We start from the raw sequence: 16751 nt of genomic DNA on the forward strand, positions 1-16751 counted from the left end.
GTATCCATCTTTACACACATATGCAAGTATTTCTGTAGTTTAGATTACAGGAGTGAAATTGAATCAAATTTTATATACAGATTTAATACAAAACATTAATGGTAACAATAAATTTTAGGGTGCTTAATAGTTTACAAGGGAAGTTTACATAGTGCCTCTCATTTGGCATTCACTGTCAAGCATCGCTTTCTTGGAGATAATAGAAGATAGAACATTCAAATATTGAAAAGAAAACTTCATTTTAGTATACTAAATGTGTATATTTGATCTTTCTGTGTTTAATGCCATGTCAAATATTCTAAGCAATGATAAAATGATATTTATGAATTACAATTTTCATTAAAACCAAAGAGGACCCACAGATATTCCAACTTCCACTTAAAATTTCTGGTTCTTTTTGGTGTGCAGATAATTCTACACAATCATCATGAGTGCCAGGTAGAACCTGGCCCCAATTTCATCACTATGTAGCATTTCTGCATTTCATCAATCGTCACCAAATATAAATTCTAAACCTGTTCACTTACATTAAATAGGAACATAATTCCTTATATCATTATTCATAGAAATAATAATTCACCTCTAGACACACTGGATACATAGGTTAGATGCTAAAATTGGTCTTAAAAACACACCAAAAGAAACCCCAACAACATGAAAGTCCTTCCTTTAATTGGTTCCATTTTCACACCCCAATGCCATCACAGATACTTTGCTTTTGAAAAGATTCTCTTCAAGTGCTTGTGAGAATTGAACACTTTTTCTAAAATTAGCCTTTCTCAGCACATGGAGAATATTAGTTAAAATAGACATGGACAGACCCTGGAAACTGGGGCTGAAAACGGAATCATCCCCAGCTTCGGTGGGGCAGGTGTGCAGCGCATCTGCACAAGCTCACCTGGCAGGGCCGCTGTGAGGACAGGTGCACAGAGAGCAGTCAGTGGCTGAGCCCGTCACCTTCCCATAGTACCCGGGAGCACACACATCACAGTGGTCACCAGACGTGTTATCGCCGCAGTTCTGGGGCCCCATGTTTAAGAAGAGGGAAAATGGGAAGTTGTTAGAAATCATCCTTATCCGGTAATAGCTACGCACCACCACGTTTCATGTCAGTTTATTTTTAAATCTTAGGGAAGGGAGTATTTCTTCAAGTTTGTTAAATCATGGAAACATTGCCAGCTCTGTGGCCTTCTTTCATTATAAAACATTACTTATCCAATACAGCCTAGAAATTACTAATACATTCTTCTTATGGGAAATATCCACAGAGCAGCTAGCTTTTGATCCTTAAAATTTGAATCTAAATATATAGTGATTTAAAGTGATTGAAGCACACTGGCTTTGCACATGGTTGGGGTTTAATGATCATATACAGGGAGTTGAAAGAGCAGAAGTGAATGAATAAATGACGTGGGAAACAGACGTGAGGGAAGAAAACGCAGGGTTTTAGAGCAGCACCAATAGACTCCTGCAATAACCAAATCATTTCTAGTTAAATTTCATGTCATCATTTGGACCTAAAAGTAGGCTATTAAAAACATTTAACCTATAAGACCAACCAGTTCTTGACATCGAGTCCAACACAAAACCTGTTTTTGTTTGGTCTTGGGCGCTGGACTGGGTCTGACTCAGTGACCGAAGCCACTGAGCAAATAAATGCACTACCTCAGGCTTTATAGTGGGCAGCAAGAGAGAAATCTTTTTATATGTTTGAAAAACTACTTTCACATTTTTCTTATTAAAAATGATTCCAGTATTTTTATTTTAAAATTGTATTCCTACTTTACCTGATGAAAATAAATTTTACTGGGACCCAGTTGGCCCCTAAAACTGGCATCTCTTTAGAAGTATAATTTGCAACCACTCTCTTAAAAAGAAAGTGTGTGTAAAAGTTGTATATATATACTAGAGGCCTGGTGCATGAAATTCATGCACTGGGGGGAAGAGGGTCCCTCAGCCCAGCCTGTGCCCTCTCGCAGTCCGGGAGGCCCCAGAAGGGAGCAGACCTAAGCAGTCAGTCAGACATCCTTAGTGCTGCTGCAGAGGCAGGAGAGGCTCCCACCACCACCTTTGTGCTTGCCAGCCATGAGCCTGGCTTCTGGCTGAGCGGTGCTCCCCTTGTGGAAGCACACTGACCACCAGGGGGCAGCTCCTGCACTGAGTGTCTGGCCCCTGGTGGTCAATGTGCATCATAGCGACCAATCGTTCTGCTGTTAGGTTGATTTGCATATTAGCCTTTTACATGCATGTATATAGATATGAATATGGATTTGGATATAGAGATAGAGATATGGCTGTTAAAAAATAAATATTAGATGGTGAACAGGACTGAAGCAGACTTTTTGGTTTTTGATTGGTAACACCAACTCCAACATTAAAAGCTCCCCCTAACATATGAGCTCCCTGGTTTTCAAGACCCTAGAGAATCAAAGACAAGCTGCCCCTAAGAGTGGCAAGCAAATAAGAACCTGTTCATGTGAACTGACAGGGGGGATGAGTTGGTTGCTATGGGAAGTGTACAGAGAACCTGTCAATTTTTCAACTGGAAAAGGGCTGAGTCCTATCTCTTGGAAGAGAGTAGCTGGGGAGAGGGACCCCCAGGGTATCTCTCTGCTCTTTGGTTTCCCCACCTCCTTTCAGATCACATTTCTGATCAATCTCTTCTATGATAATACCAAAGGCCCAGTGACATGAAGAGGGAGGAACATCCTACATGCTGGATGACAAGATCAGACCCAAAAGGTCTTGACGCCCACCTATACTCTCACAAATGCTTAGAGAGTGCTTAAGAGACTTTGTCAAATGGAAATGAATGGTTGTACTGCACCACAAAAGAGGTCTCACAGATAAGACTGAAGAGGAAGGTAAGGTCCCAAGTTCAAAGAGCAAGGCCCCAGGTGCTGAACTTGTGGAAAAAATGTAAGCATCTTACTGTCTGGTCAGTTTGGGACAGGCAGCAGTGACTGGGCATTGGGCCCTGAGCATGCTTTCAGTCAGATGCTGACCTCACACCTCAGAATGGTGAATGGACACAGGACCATCACAGGTGACCAGCATGTGCATGTACCCTGAGGGTGTCTGACTGAGAGGGCTGAATACTCAGAGCCTGTGGACACGTGGAAGAAGAGTCTTATCCAGTGTTTTTGCCAATTACTTGTTAAGATACTGCCACTTTTCATGACCAAATGTGAGCTAGTGGCTTGTCTCCATGACTCCAAATACTAAAACTGTACCAACGGGCAGATGATCCAAGGGCATCAGTCCCAGGAGCAATCAGTGCTGCCCAAAGATGCGTTGAGCTGTTGTGGGAGTGAGCTGGAGGTGTGCACATATACATTAAATAACCTCTTGGCATGGATATTGTAGTTTAGTCTTAAGATCTGAAGGGACTCTGACAAAAACAGGTCTGTTGCAGCTCTGAACTTCTAAGCTCTAAGCCCAGGCACCATTTTCTGTTAGAATAGGTTTTGGTTATAGTAATTAGCAATACCTTGTAGGGACAAGCATAAAACACAGATCTTCCATAAAAAGAGGGGGAAGAGCAAGAACCAAAATGTGTTCTGCTCAACACCGTGATTTATAATCTAGATTTATAATCTTTTGTCCAGTCTTCTGGCATTATGCATGTCCACTGTGGTGTTACTGCAAAATTAACAGGCCCACGGGAGGTCTCCTAGGGGTTCCAGGTCACATCTGGCCAACGATTCCCCAAGCAGGGACCTGTCTGGAAGCTATCCATCATGGTTTATGCTGGGAAGACTGCCACAATCTTTCATGTTCTTTCCTAGTACAAATCAACAAGTCAGCTGAAGATCTTGGAACTTTGTTCTGGTGAACTCAGGCCAGGAAAGGCAAGGTCATAATTTAATGTCCTGGGAGTATCTAAACTTGTTAAAATAGTTAGCTGCAAATGCAGTCTGAAAGAATTGATCAACTTTTTAAACTGTTCATGTGACCTCTGTCCTTATGATTGGCCAAGGGACCTTCCCACTTAATTACATCTCACTTTATGTTGCCTGAAATCAATTCTCTTTAAATCCTCAGATGATATTTTCCCCCTTTCTCTATTAGCACTCCCTTTTGCCTGGAGCATAAGCTGATTAGAATGAATAAATTTTTCTTAATAGTGTTGCAGCTATTTGCATCCTCATTAAGTCCATTTTACCTTGGATGACTGGAATAATTCTTTAATTCCACATATATAATGGGGTTAGCAAAGGTTAACACATATCTTTTAATTGAGAAAAACCATGAAGTACTTCAGTTTCTAAATTCACCTATGCACTGCTGTAATTTAGCAATTTCCCTTGTATAAACTGCTTTTAAATTCCACATATGAAAGATGCTTCTCAGTAAAAGAAGAGGAAGGCAGATCTAGTGTGACTGAAGGCCAGTTGGTCCTCATTCCTCTGGGCCACACCCAGGACCCCTAATGCTTCCAGTGTGTCTCTCTTGGTGGGCAGTCCATTTTTCTTTAATAAGTTATTTTATACGAGGCAAGTTAGCCTTGGAACAATTTATACAATTTACCAATGTTTCCACATGTTATTATAAAGGATGAGGTTTTAGGAATAGGGAAAGAATATCATATTATTCTATGTTATCAATAAGGCCATGACAACTTAAGGAAAATCATGAGCACAAGAGTTCATGCTCAATCTGGGCCACAAGACTTCTGTCTGGGTCATGTGGTCCCTTACAGTGATCAGAGTTCTCCTCATGTCCCTGAGACCAATCTTGGTCTAGGGGAAGGTGTCTGAGAAGCAAATGCATACTAAGACAGCCATGAGAATAAAAATTGTTTACAAATGCAAAAAGAGTGCAGAGAAATGCATTTTTAACATTGGCATTAACTTATTTTAATACTTCCAGGTGACTCTTCATTTTTTTAAAAAATATGTTTTTACTGATTTTAGAAATAGAGGAAGGGAAAGGGATAGAAAGACACATCGATCAGCTGCCTCCTGCACTACCCCTAATGGGGATTGAGCCCACAACCTGGGCATGTGCCCTGACCAGGAATCGAACTGGTGACTTCTTGGTTCATGGGTTAGTGCTCAACCACTGAGCCACATGGCTGGGCTGACTCTTCAAATTCTATGATGTAAAGTTCTCATCTACTGTTACTATAACCACAGGCACCGTTAAGTATAAGCAAGGCCCACTTAGCCAATTCCCAAACTGATGCCTGCAAACAAATTCAAGGAAGCAACATTTTTAAAGAATTTCCATTAGAAATCTCAGACCACTTAGTTAAAACCTTTCTGAAGAAAATATATGTGTATCTTACATTTAGCTAAATGTAAGCTCTCTCTAAACCAAGGGACTGGTGTGACTTTGAACCAGAAATTTCAATGCTCACTGCCTACCCCGATTCTAACCTTCAAGCAAGCACCCACCCAAACAAGCATACCAGACACTTCCCCGTTTCAGGGTCACAGGTGTCGCTGTGGTTGTTACAGTTGCAGGGCACACAAGGAGCAAGCAGAAGGCGAGGTCCCCTGTCACCACCTTCCAGAAGTTTCCCTCTGTAGTAACCAGGTGCACAGTCCTGAGGGTATGCAAAAGGAAAGAAAAAGAATAAAAATCCGATTTTAAATTGGGCAAAAAGTTTGAGTAGGCATTTCTCCAAAGACACACAAATGGCAATGAACACATGAGAAGATGCTCAACATTACAAATCACTAGGGAAATGCAAATCAAAACCATGAATTAACCTTGAATACATTATGCTAAGTAAATGAGCCAGTCATCCTATCTAATAAAAGAGTAATATGCAAATTGACCATCACTCCAAGACACAAGATGGCCACCCCCATGTGGTCAAAGATGGCTGCCCCCATGTGGACACAAGATGGCCTGCAGGGCAGGGCAGTTGTGGGCAGTTAGGGGTGACCAGGCCAGCAGAGGAGGGCAGTTGGGGGAGACCAGGCCAGCAAGGGAGGGCAGTTGGGGGGGACCCAGGCCTGCAGGCGAGGGCAGTTGGGGGGACCAGGCCAGCAGGGGAGGGCAGTTAGGGGTGACCAAGTCAGCAGGGGAGGGCAGTTAGGGGTGACTGGGCCAGCAGTGGAGGGCAGTTGGGGGTGACCAGGCCTGCAGGGGAGGACAGTTAGGGGTGACCAGACTGGTAGGGGAGGGCAGTTAAGGGTGACCAGGTTGGCAGGGGAGGGCAGTTAGGGGCAATCGGGCCGGCCGGGAAGCAGTTAGGCATCGATCAGGCTGGCAGGGAAGTGGTTAGGGGTGATCAGGCTGGCAGGCAGAAGCAGTTAGGGGCAATCAGGCAGAGACAGGCGAGCGGTTGGGAGCCTGCAGTCCTGGATTGTGAGAGGGATGGGATCGGGCCTAAATGGGCGGTTGGACATCCCTCAAGAGGTCCCAGATTGGAGAGGGTGCTGGGCTGAGGGACACCCCTTCCCCCCCTCCCGTGCATGAATTTCATGCACCGGGCCTCTAGTAAAAAGATAAATACTGTCTTTTGGTTCCACTCATGTGAGGCACTTAGAGTAGTCACATTCATAGATAGAGAAAACAGAGTGGTGGTTGCCAAGGACTGGCAAGAAGGAAATGGGAGTTAGTGTCTAATGAGCACAGAGTTTTAGTTTTGCCAGGTGGGTAAATCTAAAGATTGGCTGTACATCACTGTGAGTGTACTTAACCTTACAAAACTGTATACTTTCAGATGGCTAAAATATGTTTGTACATATTTTACCACATTAAAAAAATTAAGGGAAAAATAATATAATATGACACACATGCATTCTGTTCATCACTTAGAGCTGCTATAACAAGCATATTTCAACCCAAAACCAGGACATGGACTTGCATCCCAGTCTCCCCACCTGACATGAGAATCCAGCCGCGCCAGGAGGGCAGAGACACTTCTCTAACAGCGAGGCTGCCTCCCTCCCCGGGGGCAGTTCATCAGCCTTTCTGCCGACCTCCAGGGAAATGTTTGAGATCCTGGGAAACCGTTGTGTTAAGAAGGATGAGAGAAAACACCAATTTTTAGAAAGACATGTCCTAGAAACAGCGCAGTAGGTAATGAAATTTGCACATATATTACAGCCGCGCTTTCCGCAGGATTACGAAGGAAATGTGTGAAAGCGCGTTCATACTGTCCTTACACAGTGGAGGTTCTCAGGCCACATTTTAGACTTAAAAATCGTGTTACTGCGCTGGCTGGGTGGCTCAATTTGTTGGAGCATCCTCCCATACACCAAAAGGTTTGGGGTTCAATTCCCAGTCAGGACACATACTTAGGTTGTAGGTTCAATCCCTGGTCAGGGTGCATATAGGAGGCAACAGATTGATGTTTCTCTCTCTCCCTCTCCCTTCCTCTAAAATCAATAAAAACATGTCCTTGAGTGAGGATAAAAAAAAAAAAATAGTGTTACAGAAAATATACTTGAAAGACCTCCTGAAGTACCAGTTTGGCCAAAAGTTAGTGGCTTCCTTTATGGGTTAAGTGAGCAGGTGACAGCATTCTTGATATGTTACTTACAAAAATATGAGCATTGCAATTTAAGGGCAGAAAATAGCAGAACTTAAAAATATTTGTTTATATTTTTTCCTCATCTAAGATATTACCATTATGTACTTATATTTTATACCCACATTGGTATGGGAGATGAATGCTCTATGTCATTTTTCATACATTTCACACTAATATTAAAATTTAATAAGATTTACAGACTGTCAAATTACAGCGGGAAGGCTGGGGAGTGTTGGGGAGGGAGGGAAATAGATCAACCAAAGGACTTGTATGCATGCATATAAGCACACCAATGGACACAAGACACTGGGGTTGGGGAGGGATGAGGGCATGCAACAAGGGGTAGGGGAGGCTAAAGGAAGGTCAATGGGGGGAAAAAAAGGAGATATATGTACTAATATATGTAATACTTTAAACAATAAAAATATTTTAAAAATAAATAATACAATAATTAGTAATAAAAATTTAATAAGATTTTGGTGGAGAACAGAAATACATATATTAATAAATATAGGAGGTAATGGGGGTGAAGTGAATCAAATCTCATCAAACCCCTCCACTTTGCTTTCACATAAGAAGAATATTTTTTAAATTCTAGAAGTTTCCACATACCTGCTTTGCTGTAGCCCTTGACCATAAGATGCTTTGATGAGAATGTACTCAATGTTGCTAAGAACAGACATAAAATCTGCGCGTGTGACAGGCTTTTCAGAAACAGAATTAAAATATTTCCAATAATTCTGTGGATGGGAAACACATTCAATGAAAAATTCAGAGTACAAATTCTCAGAAGCACACCAACTTACAAAGAAAGTGATTATTTTGCATATTCCTCCAAAAATGAGCCCAGTTCTGTGCATGCCACTAAGTTTAATTAAAAGGACGACCTCCTGTCACCTCCTAGGGGCAGCAGTGCCAGTCTCCTGTATCCACACACGTCACCCGTGGCAGCCACACAGTGGCCGGTCAGTCAGTATCTCCCTGTGAATGAATACACACTGCCCAGATTCAAGCAAGTCCAAAGACTTCCTACCATTATGTCCACACAGCTAGAGAGTTGTGTACCAAGATCAAGGATTTAAATGCAATTCCCACTAAATTAACATAAGCCTTACATCAGTGTCTTGAGAATAGGAATTTGATTTCATTTTTAGAAATCTTGCTAAACCCATTGGAATCTTGATGCCAGGCTCTCTGAGATCTCTCTCTCACTAGCAGCTTACTGACATCATTATGTCCACAGCAAAGCTCACACCTTTGAGGGGCTTATATGAGAAGAGCACATGGTCACCTCTTTCATTTCAACTTCTTGCTCTCGCCTCACTCCATTCTCTGGTGCGGGTGCATCCATGTAGATGACTTGCTTTCTGGTCCGGCCTCCTCTGATGAGCACTTGAGGCTCAAGGTTGAAGGTGCCCATGCCATTGGAGGAATAGAAGGCCACGCTGTACTTCAGTTTGCCACCATAGGCCAGGAGCTACCAAATAGTAAATTATTGTTTACTTCACTGACACAGCATTGATTTAAAACTATTTCATTACAAGCCTGCTGCCATTTAGAAATCTTGCATCTTAAAAATACATCACATGGGTAGAATATGCTATCTAGAATTTGCTTCCCTCTAATTCTACTTAATTACAGATTGAGTTCACTTAAGCTATAGTCCTTGCTTTGTTAAGTGATTTTTATAAAGTTTTTAAAAATTAAATTTATTGGGGTAACATTGGTTAATAACATTATATAATTTTCAGGTGTCAACATTATAATTCAACATCTGTGCATGCTTTTGTGTGCCCCCACCCAAAGGCTAGCTTCCTTCCTTTACTATATAATATTTGATCCCTTTACCCACTTTACCCTCCCCTCACCCCCCTCTCTACTCATATGTGGACTATATAGCACAGTTGTTGTTTTTTAAACCACTTTATTGAAGCACAGTTGGCTGTAGAAAGTCGTATATATTTAACATATAAAACTTGATGAGTTGGGGGATAAGCATACACCTGTGAAACCATCACCCCCATCACAGACACATCCATCACCTCCCACAGTTTCCTCTTCATGACACTGACAAAGGTAAGTTTCAAAATAACAGTCAATGTAGCAATGGTCCCAATTATTTTCAAGCTTCTTTGAATTACAAATTACCTATCTCTGTAGGCTCACTGGATGTATATTTGCACATTTTAACGATTAGGGTGAATTCACACACAGATTCCAATGTTTATATAAACAAAAATGCAAGTAATGCCTTCAAGATTCTTTCCCCGAAACTGGATGATTTCTGAGAAAGACCTTGCAGGCATAGCAGCCAGGCTTGTATTGAGCTTATATCAGTAAAAACAATAAATATTTCTTGAATGACTGCTTTAAGAAAGAAAAAGAGATTATGATTTAAATTTTTAAAAGACTAGAAAATTAATCCATACGTTTAGGAGGATTTTTATAAGTGTTAAACTTTTCCATCCCCACTCGGAAGAGGAAATTAATAAGCTCTTCAGTGCAGGATAGGCCAGCACAGTCTGTAGTGATTCAAATGACACCGGTATCCCCGGGAGCGTGCACGGCTCTTGGCTGGGTGGGGGGCTCACCTGGTCTCCCTGGAACTGCTCTGGCAGCCGCCAGTAAAACGGCTCTGCGTGGACGTGCCGCCTGACGGTCACAGCGTCCAGGAGCACGTCAGGGGCCTGGTAATACACCCCCTGGGTCGTGCCCCGGAGGTTACTCTGAGAAACCACTCGCAGAAGAGGCTGATCTGAGCCCAGCGTTATCTAGTCATGGAAGGGAGGGAAGATGCACCTTAGAACACGACTTAACTCCATACCTTTGCTTTGTCAGATTCTACCACTATTTCCCAGACAAGATAGCTTCATTATTAAAACCCAAATAATGAACACTTTTCCTTTAAACGTAAACATGTGGATTAAAATGACCGGAAAGTGTTTTAAGCATTTAGCAGGGGTCCTCAAACTTTTTAAACAGGGGGCCAGTTTACTGTCCCTCAGACCGTTGGAGGGCCGGACTATAGTTTAAAAAAAAACTATGAACAAATTCCTATGCACACTGCACATATCTTATTTTGAAGTAAAAAAACAAAATGGCAAAAACACCTGCATGTGGCCCGCGGGCCGTAGTTTGAGGATGCCTGATTTAGGGTCAAACTCTTGCTATATGGGGACAATGCTCAGTTATATAGAGACCTTTGAGATGTTGCAGTTTATCTCCTCTCTAACTAAAGCTTCTGATAGACCAGCTAAGGAATAACACTGAATGCTTTAAGTTCCAGCTCCATATATTTATTTGGACAGCAGAAGCAGAATTCTGATTCATAAGAAACCCAAATTAGTGTCTCAGTATTTCTGATGCCATAAAAGCAAAATTTAATGTAAGAACTTGAACTTTCTCCTTAGCCCCACCTGAATCCCAAGGGTTCAGGCTTAAAACGAGAACATGTTAACTGCATGCCTAACTTACCGGTGTCCTCACATAACCCTCCAGCTCCGAGCAGAGCTGTGACAGCCCAAAGCAGAAGCACGGGGTGCAGCCCTGAGGATTGTCAGCATGGAGAGCGTAGGTACCGGCTCGACACTCATTGCATTGAAGGCCAAGGACATTTTCCTAAAGAGGAAGAAATGATAGACTCATTTTTACCTGAAAAAATATACGATTTCTGAAGAAACAGACATGAAATAAACCAAACCATCTAAATAATTTTGGATCAACAAACATCTCTGAACTAGCTGTTCCTTAGGCAAGTTCCTTAACCTCTCTGGGGATCAGTTCTCTCAAAAACTTAATCAGTGACTCCCAAACATAGCTGATGACCAGAATCGTCTTGGACACTTTAGAAAAATACAGAATCCCTGATGAGAACCTCCTGGAGGGGACCCAGAATCCTTCTGGAGGTCCCAGGTGACTCTGATGATGGGTCAGGGTGGAGAAGCATGAACCAGGTCCCGCCTGTTCAGGCCATGTATAACGAGAACTGCTGTCATGGATAGGGAAGCGAAAGGTATTCATGGATGTTTCCATTACTCCCTGGCCATAGTATGTATATGAGTTTTCCCTGCCTCATCCCCAGTCACTAATCACCACTACAGTCTGGCTTCCATCACGCCAGACCCAGAGAAGGACCAGAGAAGTGGCCAATGACCTCCTCATAACAAAGCACTATGGGAAAACTAATGGAAATATATGGAATTAAGCATGAGGTTGAAATCTTCCCTCCTGGGAAAATAAGAAACACGAATTTCCTTTCGTCTTCTAGCACATACAAAGAACTAATTACTTGCCAGCTCTAAAATCACAAGTCTTCTTAACCCTGTGTATCTATTTTACCTGTATGTCCAAGACAAATCAGCTACTCAGCCAACTGAAGCACATGATAGAAAACTCGGTGTTTCTCAAATCAGTTTCATCATCTGACTTGTAATAACCAGTAAAGAGCCCATTTAAAGAATCATTCATACTTCTAGAAGAGTATACACAGACTTACTCAGACCTAGAAGGTAGTGTGAACTCATTAGGAGAATCCTGAAGCCTAGTGCTTAAATAGTTAAAAGCCCAAAAGTCATCATGCTGAGTGAGAGAGAGGAAGAAAGTGGAGTGCCAAGGACCCATACCTTGCAAGAGCAGGTACCCGTTCCCTGTGCACAGCTGCAAAGACCCTGTTCCTCATCACAGGTGTCCATGGCGGTCCCTCTCAGGTCACAGTCACAGGCCACACAGGCTGGAAAGTCTCTGAAACCCAGGGAGCACTGATGGCAGCTCGGTCCACCAAAGACAGGCTTACACTGGCAATGGCCAGTGAGCACATCGCACTGGTGACTGGCTGACCCTCCACTACTGCAATTGCAGGCCTGGAAGAAAAACCTTAAATAAATAAAAAGGCAGCTTCTACATCCTCATGTACACACACTGGGATTACAGGAAAACACTAAACGTGGGGAAATCATACAAATGAATGGTCTCTCTCCATGTTGCCATATGGATTCACTTCCCCACATGCCAGCAGCAGGCAGGGACTGCTGGACATCTGTGCATTTTTGTGGCACATGCACATGGGGCCAAGACTGTGACCAGAAATTCAATCTGCTTAATACGTCCAAACATTCTTTTAGAAGCCAAGTAATTTTTCCATTTTCAAAACACAAACTATATCTAAGTTTAACTGAAGAAAGTTACATAGAAAATTGGAACCCTGCCCAGCCAGTATAGCTCAGTGGTTGAGCGCTGACCTATGAACCAGGATGTCAAGGTTCGATTGCCTGGATAGTGGACTCGATCCCCAGTGTGGGGTGTGCAGGAGGCAGCTGATCGATGATTCTCCCTCATCATTAATGTTTCTACTCTCTCTCCCTCTCCCTTCCTCTCTGAAATCAATAAAAATTTTTTTTTTCAAAAAGCAAATAGGAAACCTGGAAGACTAGTCATAAGCCCCCCCCGCCCCCGCCCCAGTAAAGTGAGTTATGCCCTTATCCTGAAAGATAGCACACATTGCAGAGTATATTTTAAAGGCACTAAAATAAATTTTTGATCTTTTAGCCATCAATTCCACAGCTAGATTCTTGAAGAAAATTTAGAATAATGTATTTTAAGGGTGCAGCTTTTTACACTTTGATTCCTACAATCCACATTGAATTTTAAATATACTAGTAGCTATTCAATAGGTGAAAAATCAAGCTAAGAGATAAAAGAAGAGGAATGAAACTTGCTACAGCAAAGTAGTTCTCAGGTAAGAAGATGCAGAGGTCAGAGCACACACCTGGCATCCGAGCTCCAGGTCATAGCCCCAGTATCCGTCCTCACATTCTTCACATCTCACGCCTCGAGTGTGAGGAGGGCAGACACACTCCCCTGATTCTGGGTCACATGTGTTCTGCGTGTGAGCGCAGTCACAGGCTATGGCAAAGACAGATGGCGGTGTTACAGGGCAGCACACCTTGGGCAACTGAAGGGGTAAGAGCTGCTGCTACAAGTTACTTCCTTTTATTAATAATCCAAAAGAGACCACATGATTCCCAAGACCCCTTTGTGTCTCATGGGAAGTGGTGGCTCCTCCCAGTCAAGAGATGCTGCTGGAAGAGAGGTAATTGGGACGCAGTGGGAGAAAGAAAAGATTGGACCAGGGTGGGAGGGGGATGAGGAGAAAGATAAGAGCTAGTATTTGGCAAGCCTGTTCTGTATGCCAATGCTGTGTTACAGACTATGTACCACTTTAAAAATAACTCCTGGATGGAGACTATAATTAGCTTCTCCGTTTTACAAGGAGGAAACTACAGCTAAGCCAAGCTAAGTAATTAATGTAAGCTCACACAATTAGGAGAACCTGACCAAAGGTTACGGAAGTACCCAGAATAGGGAGACAGGGAAGAGGTATGGAATCCTGCGTGTTAAAAAGAGAAAGAGGAAAGGCACTTCACAGCCTTAGGAGTCGAGGAAGGGCCCGAAGAAAAGTCTGGGGAATACGATACAGTCTCAATGATGAATTCGAACGCTTACGTGTACAGCCACCGTCCTGGAATGCATAGAAGCCACGCGCACACCTGTCGCACCGTTTCCCAGCTACGCCCGGCACGCAGTGACACTGGCCTTCCTCCGTGCAGGCGTCCGACAGGGAGCCTGACGGGCTGCAGTTACAGGGCAGGCAGCCGAGCCCTGTGTCCAACCCATAATAGCCAGGCTGTTTCGCAGAAGGGGCAGAAATGGGGAAGCAAAACACGTTTTAACAAGTGACTGACAGTATTAGAATGTTTTCCAAATCAAACATAGCATGTTTCATAGAATCATAACGTGTCCATGACCTCATTCTTTTGTAAACTGCACACTAGTACACTCTCCCTAGATAGAGATGCACAGCACAACCAGTCGTGTTGGGGCCTTAGCTCTAACCAGCAGTCATGGATTCCCTGTATTTGAACCAAGGTCAAGGTGTCAATTATAGACAAGCTGACAGATACTTTGATTGCATGCAATGACCGCAGGCATCTTACCAAGCACTGGTCACACTGCTGTCCGGTCACACGTGCTCTGCAGCTGCACAGCCCGGTCTCAGGATGGCAGACGTCAGAGAGGGCGCCCTTCCCATGGCATTCACAGGCTGGCGCACACAAACAAACTGCTCATTTCCCGTACGGTTACAGTAAGATCCCACAGTCCCCAAAGGAAAATTTGTAAACATTCACATTTTAGGACACAAAACTTAAAAAAACATACATATATTACTTTGCAATAACTTTAAATATTTAGTATTTTTCTGCAGAGTAAGCAAAAATAGGGTTGGTAGAAGAAATCATCCCAGAGGAAAAAACTACTGAAGCTATTAAGAGAATAATTAGCAAACTAACTTGACCAATTTCATCAATTCCTTGAAATTTTAAAAATGAACCACTGATGTATATCCACAAAGTTGCATTAAAAAAATATGCAATGAAGATTTCAAAACCATTTGCTCTCATTCCAATTATATCTATTTTAAAGCTCAGCTATGCCAATGTAGATAAATATGATATTCCATAATTTAATGAAAACTATTTCCCTGTTCTAACTCATGAGTCATTTGTAGTTCGAATATACTTACCTTCAGGCCAGACTTTTCCGTCTTATCTACAATTACAATGTTGATGAGACAGCTACAAAACCCCCCACCTTTTAAAGTGATACAATTTAATGGGTCCAAGAAATGTTTAATTGATATTCATTCCACAGCTGTCAATATGCTCTTTACTTAAAATGTTTGATAAGCTCACTGACAAAATATCCCAGGGACACATACTATTTATGAATATTTGGATTCAGCAAATGCACCACCTCTGTCATATGGCACAGTGATGTGAAGAAGAAAAACTGCCAATATCTTAAGCACAGGCACACCATGTGGCAGCTCACTGCAGTGGGAGGCAGAGCCCTGGAGACACTGGGAGTTGGAAGGCGGAAGGTCAGAGGAAGGTGGGATTTGCCTCCTTGACTGACTATGGCCAACCACCAGGCCTCTCTGTCTGAGATAGCTAGGGGCAGACCCTATGCCCCCAAACCTGCTGAAATCATTGAAACCAACCAATTCTAAACCTGTTTACCCTGCCTTGCCCTTTCCTCCTGTGGAAACCACAAGAAAGGCTCTAGCCCACCTGTCCTCTCCTGACCAACCAACCGGGGTGCTGCCCACGTGGCAACCCCCATGCTGGCATCTGTGAGTAACAAACTATGTCCTCAATGCTAGTTGTCTCGGATCTGCTGGCCTTGCCATACCTAAATAATAATGAAACCTGTATTTGAAACATTCCTCAGCGTCCAACCATCCTCAACAGTCTCCCACTGAAAATACACACCACACACACACACACACACACACACACACACACACACACACCCTTAACTTTCTCTCCAAGGTTCCATCTCCCTGATGCCTAGCCTCTCCCTCCCTTCTCCTTAGCAGGCTCTGTCCTGGCACCTTATCTGCTAAAACAACTCCTCCCAAAGCCTCCAGGGACTTCCCAAGTGCAAGTTCAGTGAGCAGATTCTCAGTCTTCATCTTGCCGTACCTTTCTTTGGGCTGGGACCCTCTGACCACTCTCTCTCTTTGGGACCTCTCTTACCAAGGTTTCCGGACACCCACTCGTTGGTTGGTTTCTCCCTGTTTTTCCCTCTGCACCTCCCGCTCTGTGTCTCACATACTGCTTCCCCTTCCTCTGGGGAAAATTCAAAGTTCACTTCGAGTATGATCACCACAAAACATTGATGATGCTGATAACAAATCATGTTTATCACACTATGTGCCAGTCAGTTTGCGCCTGTCAGATTCCAGGCAATATTTCATTTAATCTTTGTAACAAACTTAGGAGGAAAGCACTATCATTTTCCACATGAAATCTAAACCTTAGAAAGATATGGAACTTGCCATAGGTCACACAACTTCTATATCCTTCTATAACAATTATAATACCAATTATTAATTCAAAAATCGTTCATGTTAGAAATAATGCTAATTTAAAATAGTTGCCAATTATAATGTCTAGAATTTCAAATTTGTTATCTCTTTGACTTCTCAGAAAGATCTTAATATATATACATATGATTATGTCCATTTTATGTATAAGGAAATAGTGGCTCAGAGAGGTTAATACATTTGCCTGAGGCTACACAGTTGGTCAGTAATCAACCCTGAACTCTACCCTACATTAGTCAGACTCCAAAGCCTAAGAGCACCCCGTAGGTGCTTCTCCTCTACACCATCATGTGTAGCTCCCCAAAAGACATGGAT

The 16751-nt window shown here is 42.8% G+C and overlaps 1 protein-coding gene across 1 annotated transcript in view; it reads right to left on the reverse strand.

Moving 5' to 3' along the window:
* Positions 1 to 16751, reverse strand: part of LAMA1 (laminin subunit alpha 1) — a 143066-nt gene that overhangs the window by 53072 nt on the left and 73243 nt on the right. Inside the window, exons 20-30 of the mRNA XM_054723880.1 lie at positions 14485 to 14591; positions 13994 to 14174; positions 13257 to 13393; positions 12115 to 12351; positions 10967 to 11110; positions 10084 to 10263; positions 8784 to 8969; positions 8105 to 8232; positions 6840 to 6960; positions 5414 to 5551; positions 899 to 1020 (exon numbers count right to left, since the gene is read on the reverse strand). Of these exons, the coding sequence (XP_054579855.1) occupies positions 899 to 1020; positions 5414 to 5551; positions 6840 to 6960; positions 8105 to 8232; positions 8784 to 8969; positions 10084 to 10263; positions 10967 to 11110; positions 12115 to 12351; positions 13257 to 13393; positions 13994 to 14174; positions 14485 to 14591 (1681 nt within the window). The remainder of the gene's footprint in view (positions 1 to 898; positions 1021 to 5413; positions 5552 to 6839; positions 6961 to 8104; positions 8233 to 8783; positions 8970 to 10083; positions 10264 to 10966; positions 11111 to 12114; positions 12352 to 13256; positions 13394 to 13993; positions 14175 to 14484; positions 14592 to 16751) is intronic.

The sequence above is a fragment of the Eptesicus fuscus genome, chromosome 12, assembly GCF_027574615.1.
Source record: "Eptesicus fuscus isolate TK198812 chromosome 12, DD_ASM_mEF_20220401, whole genome shotgun sequence".
In the NCBI taxonomy this organism is placed as follows: Eukaryota; Metazoa; Chordata; class Mammalia; order Chiroptera; family Vespertilionidae; genus Eptesicus; species Eptesicus fuscus.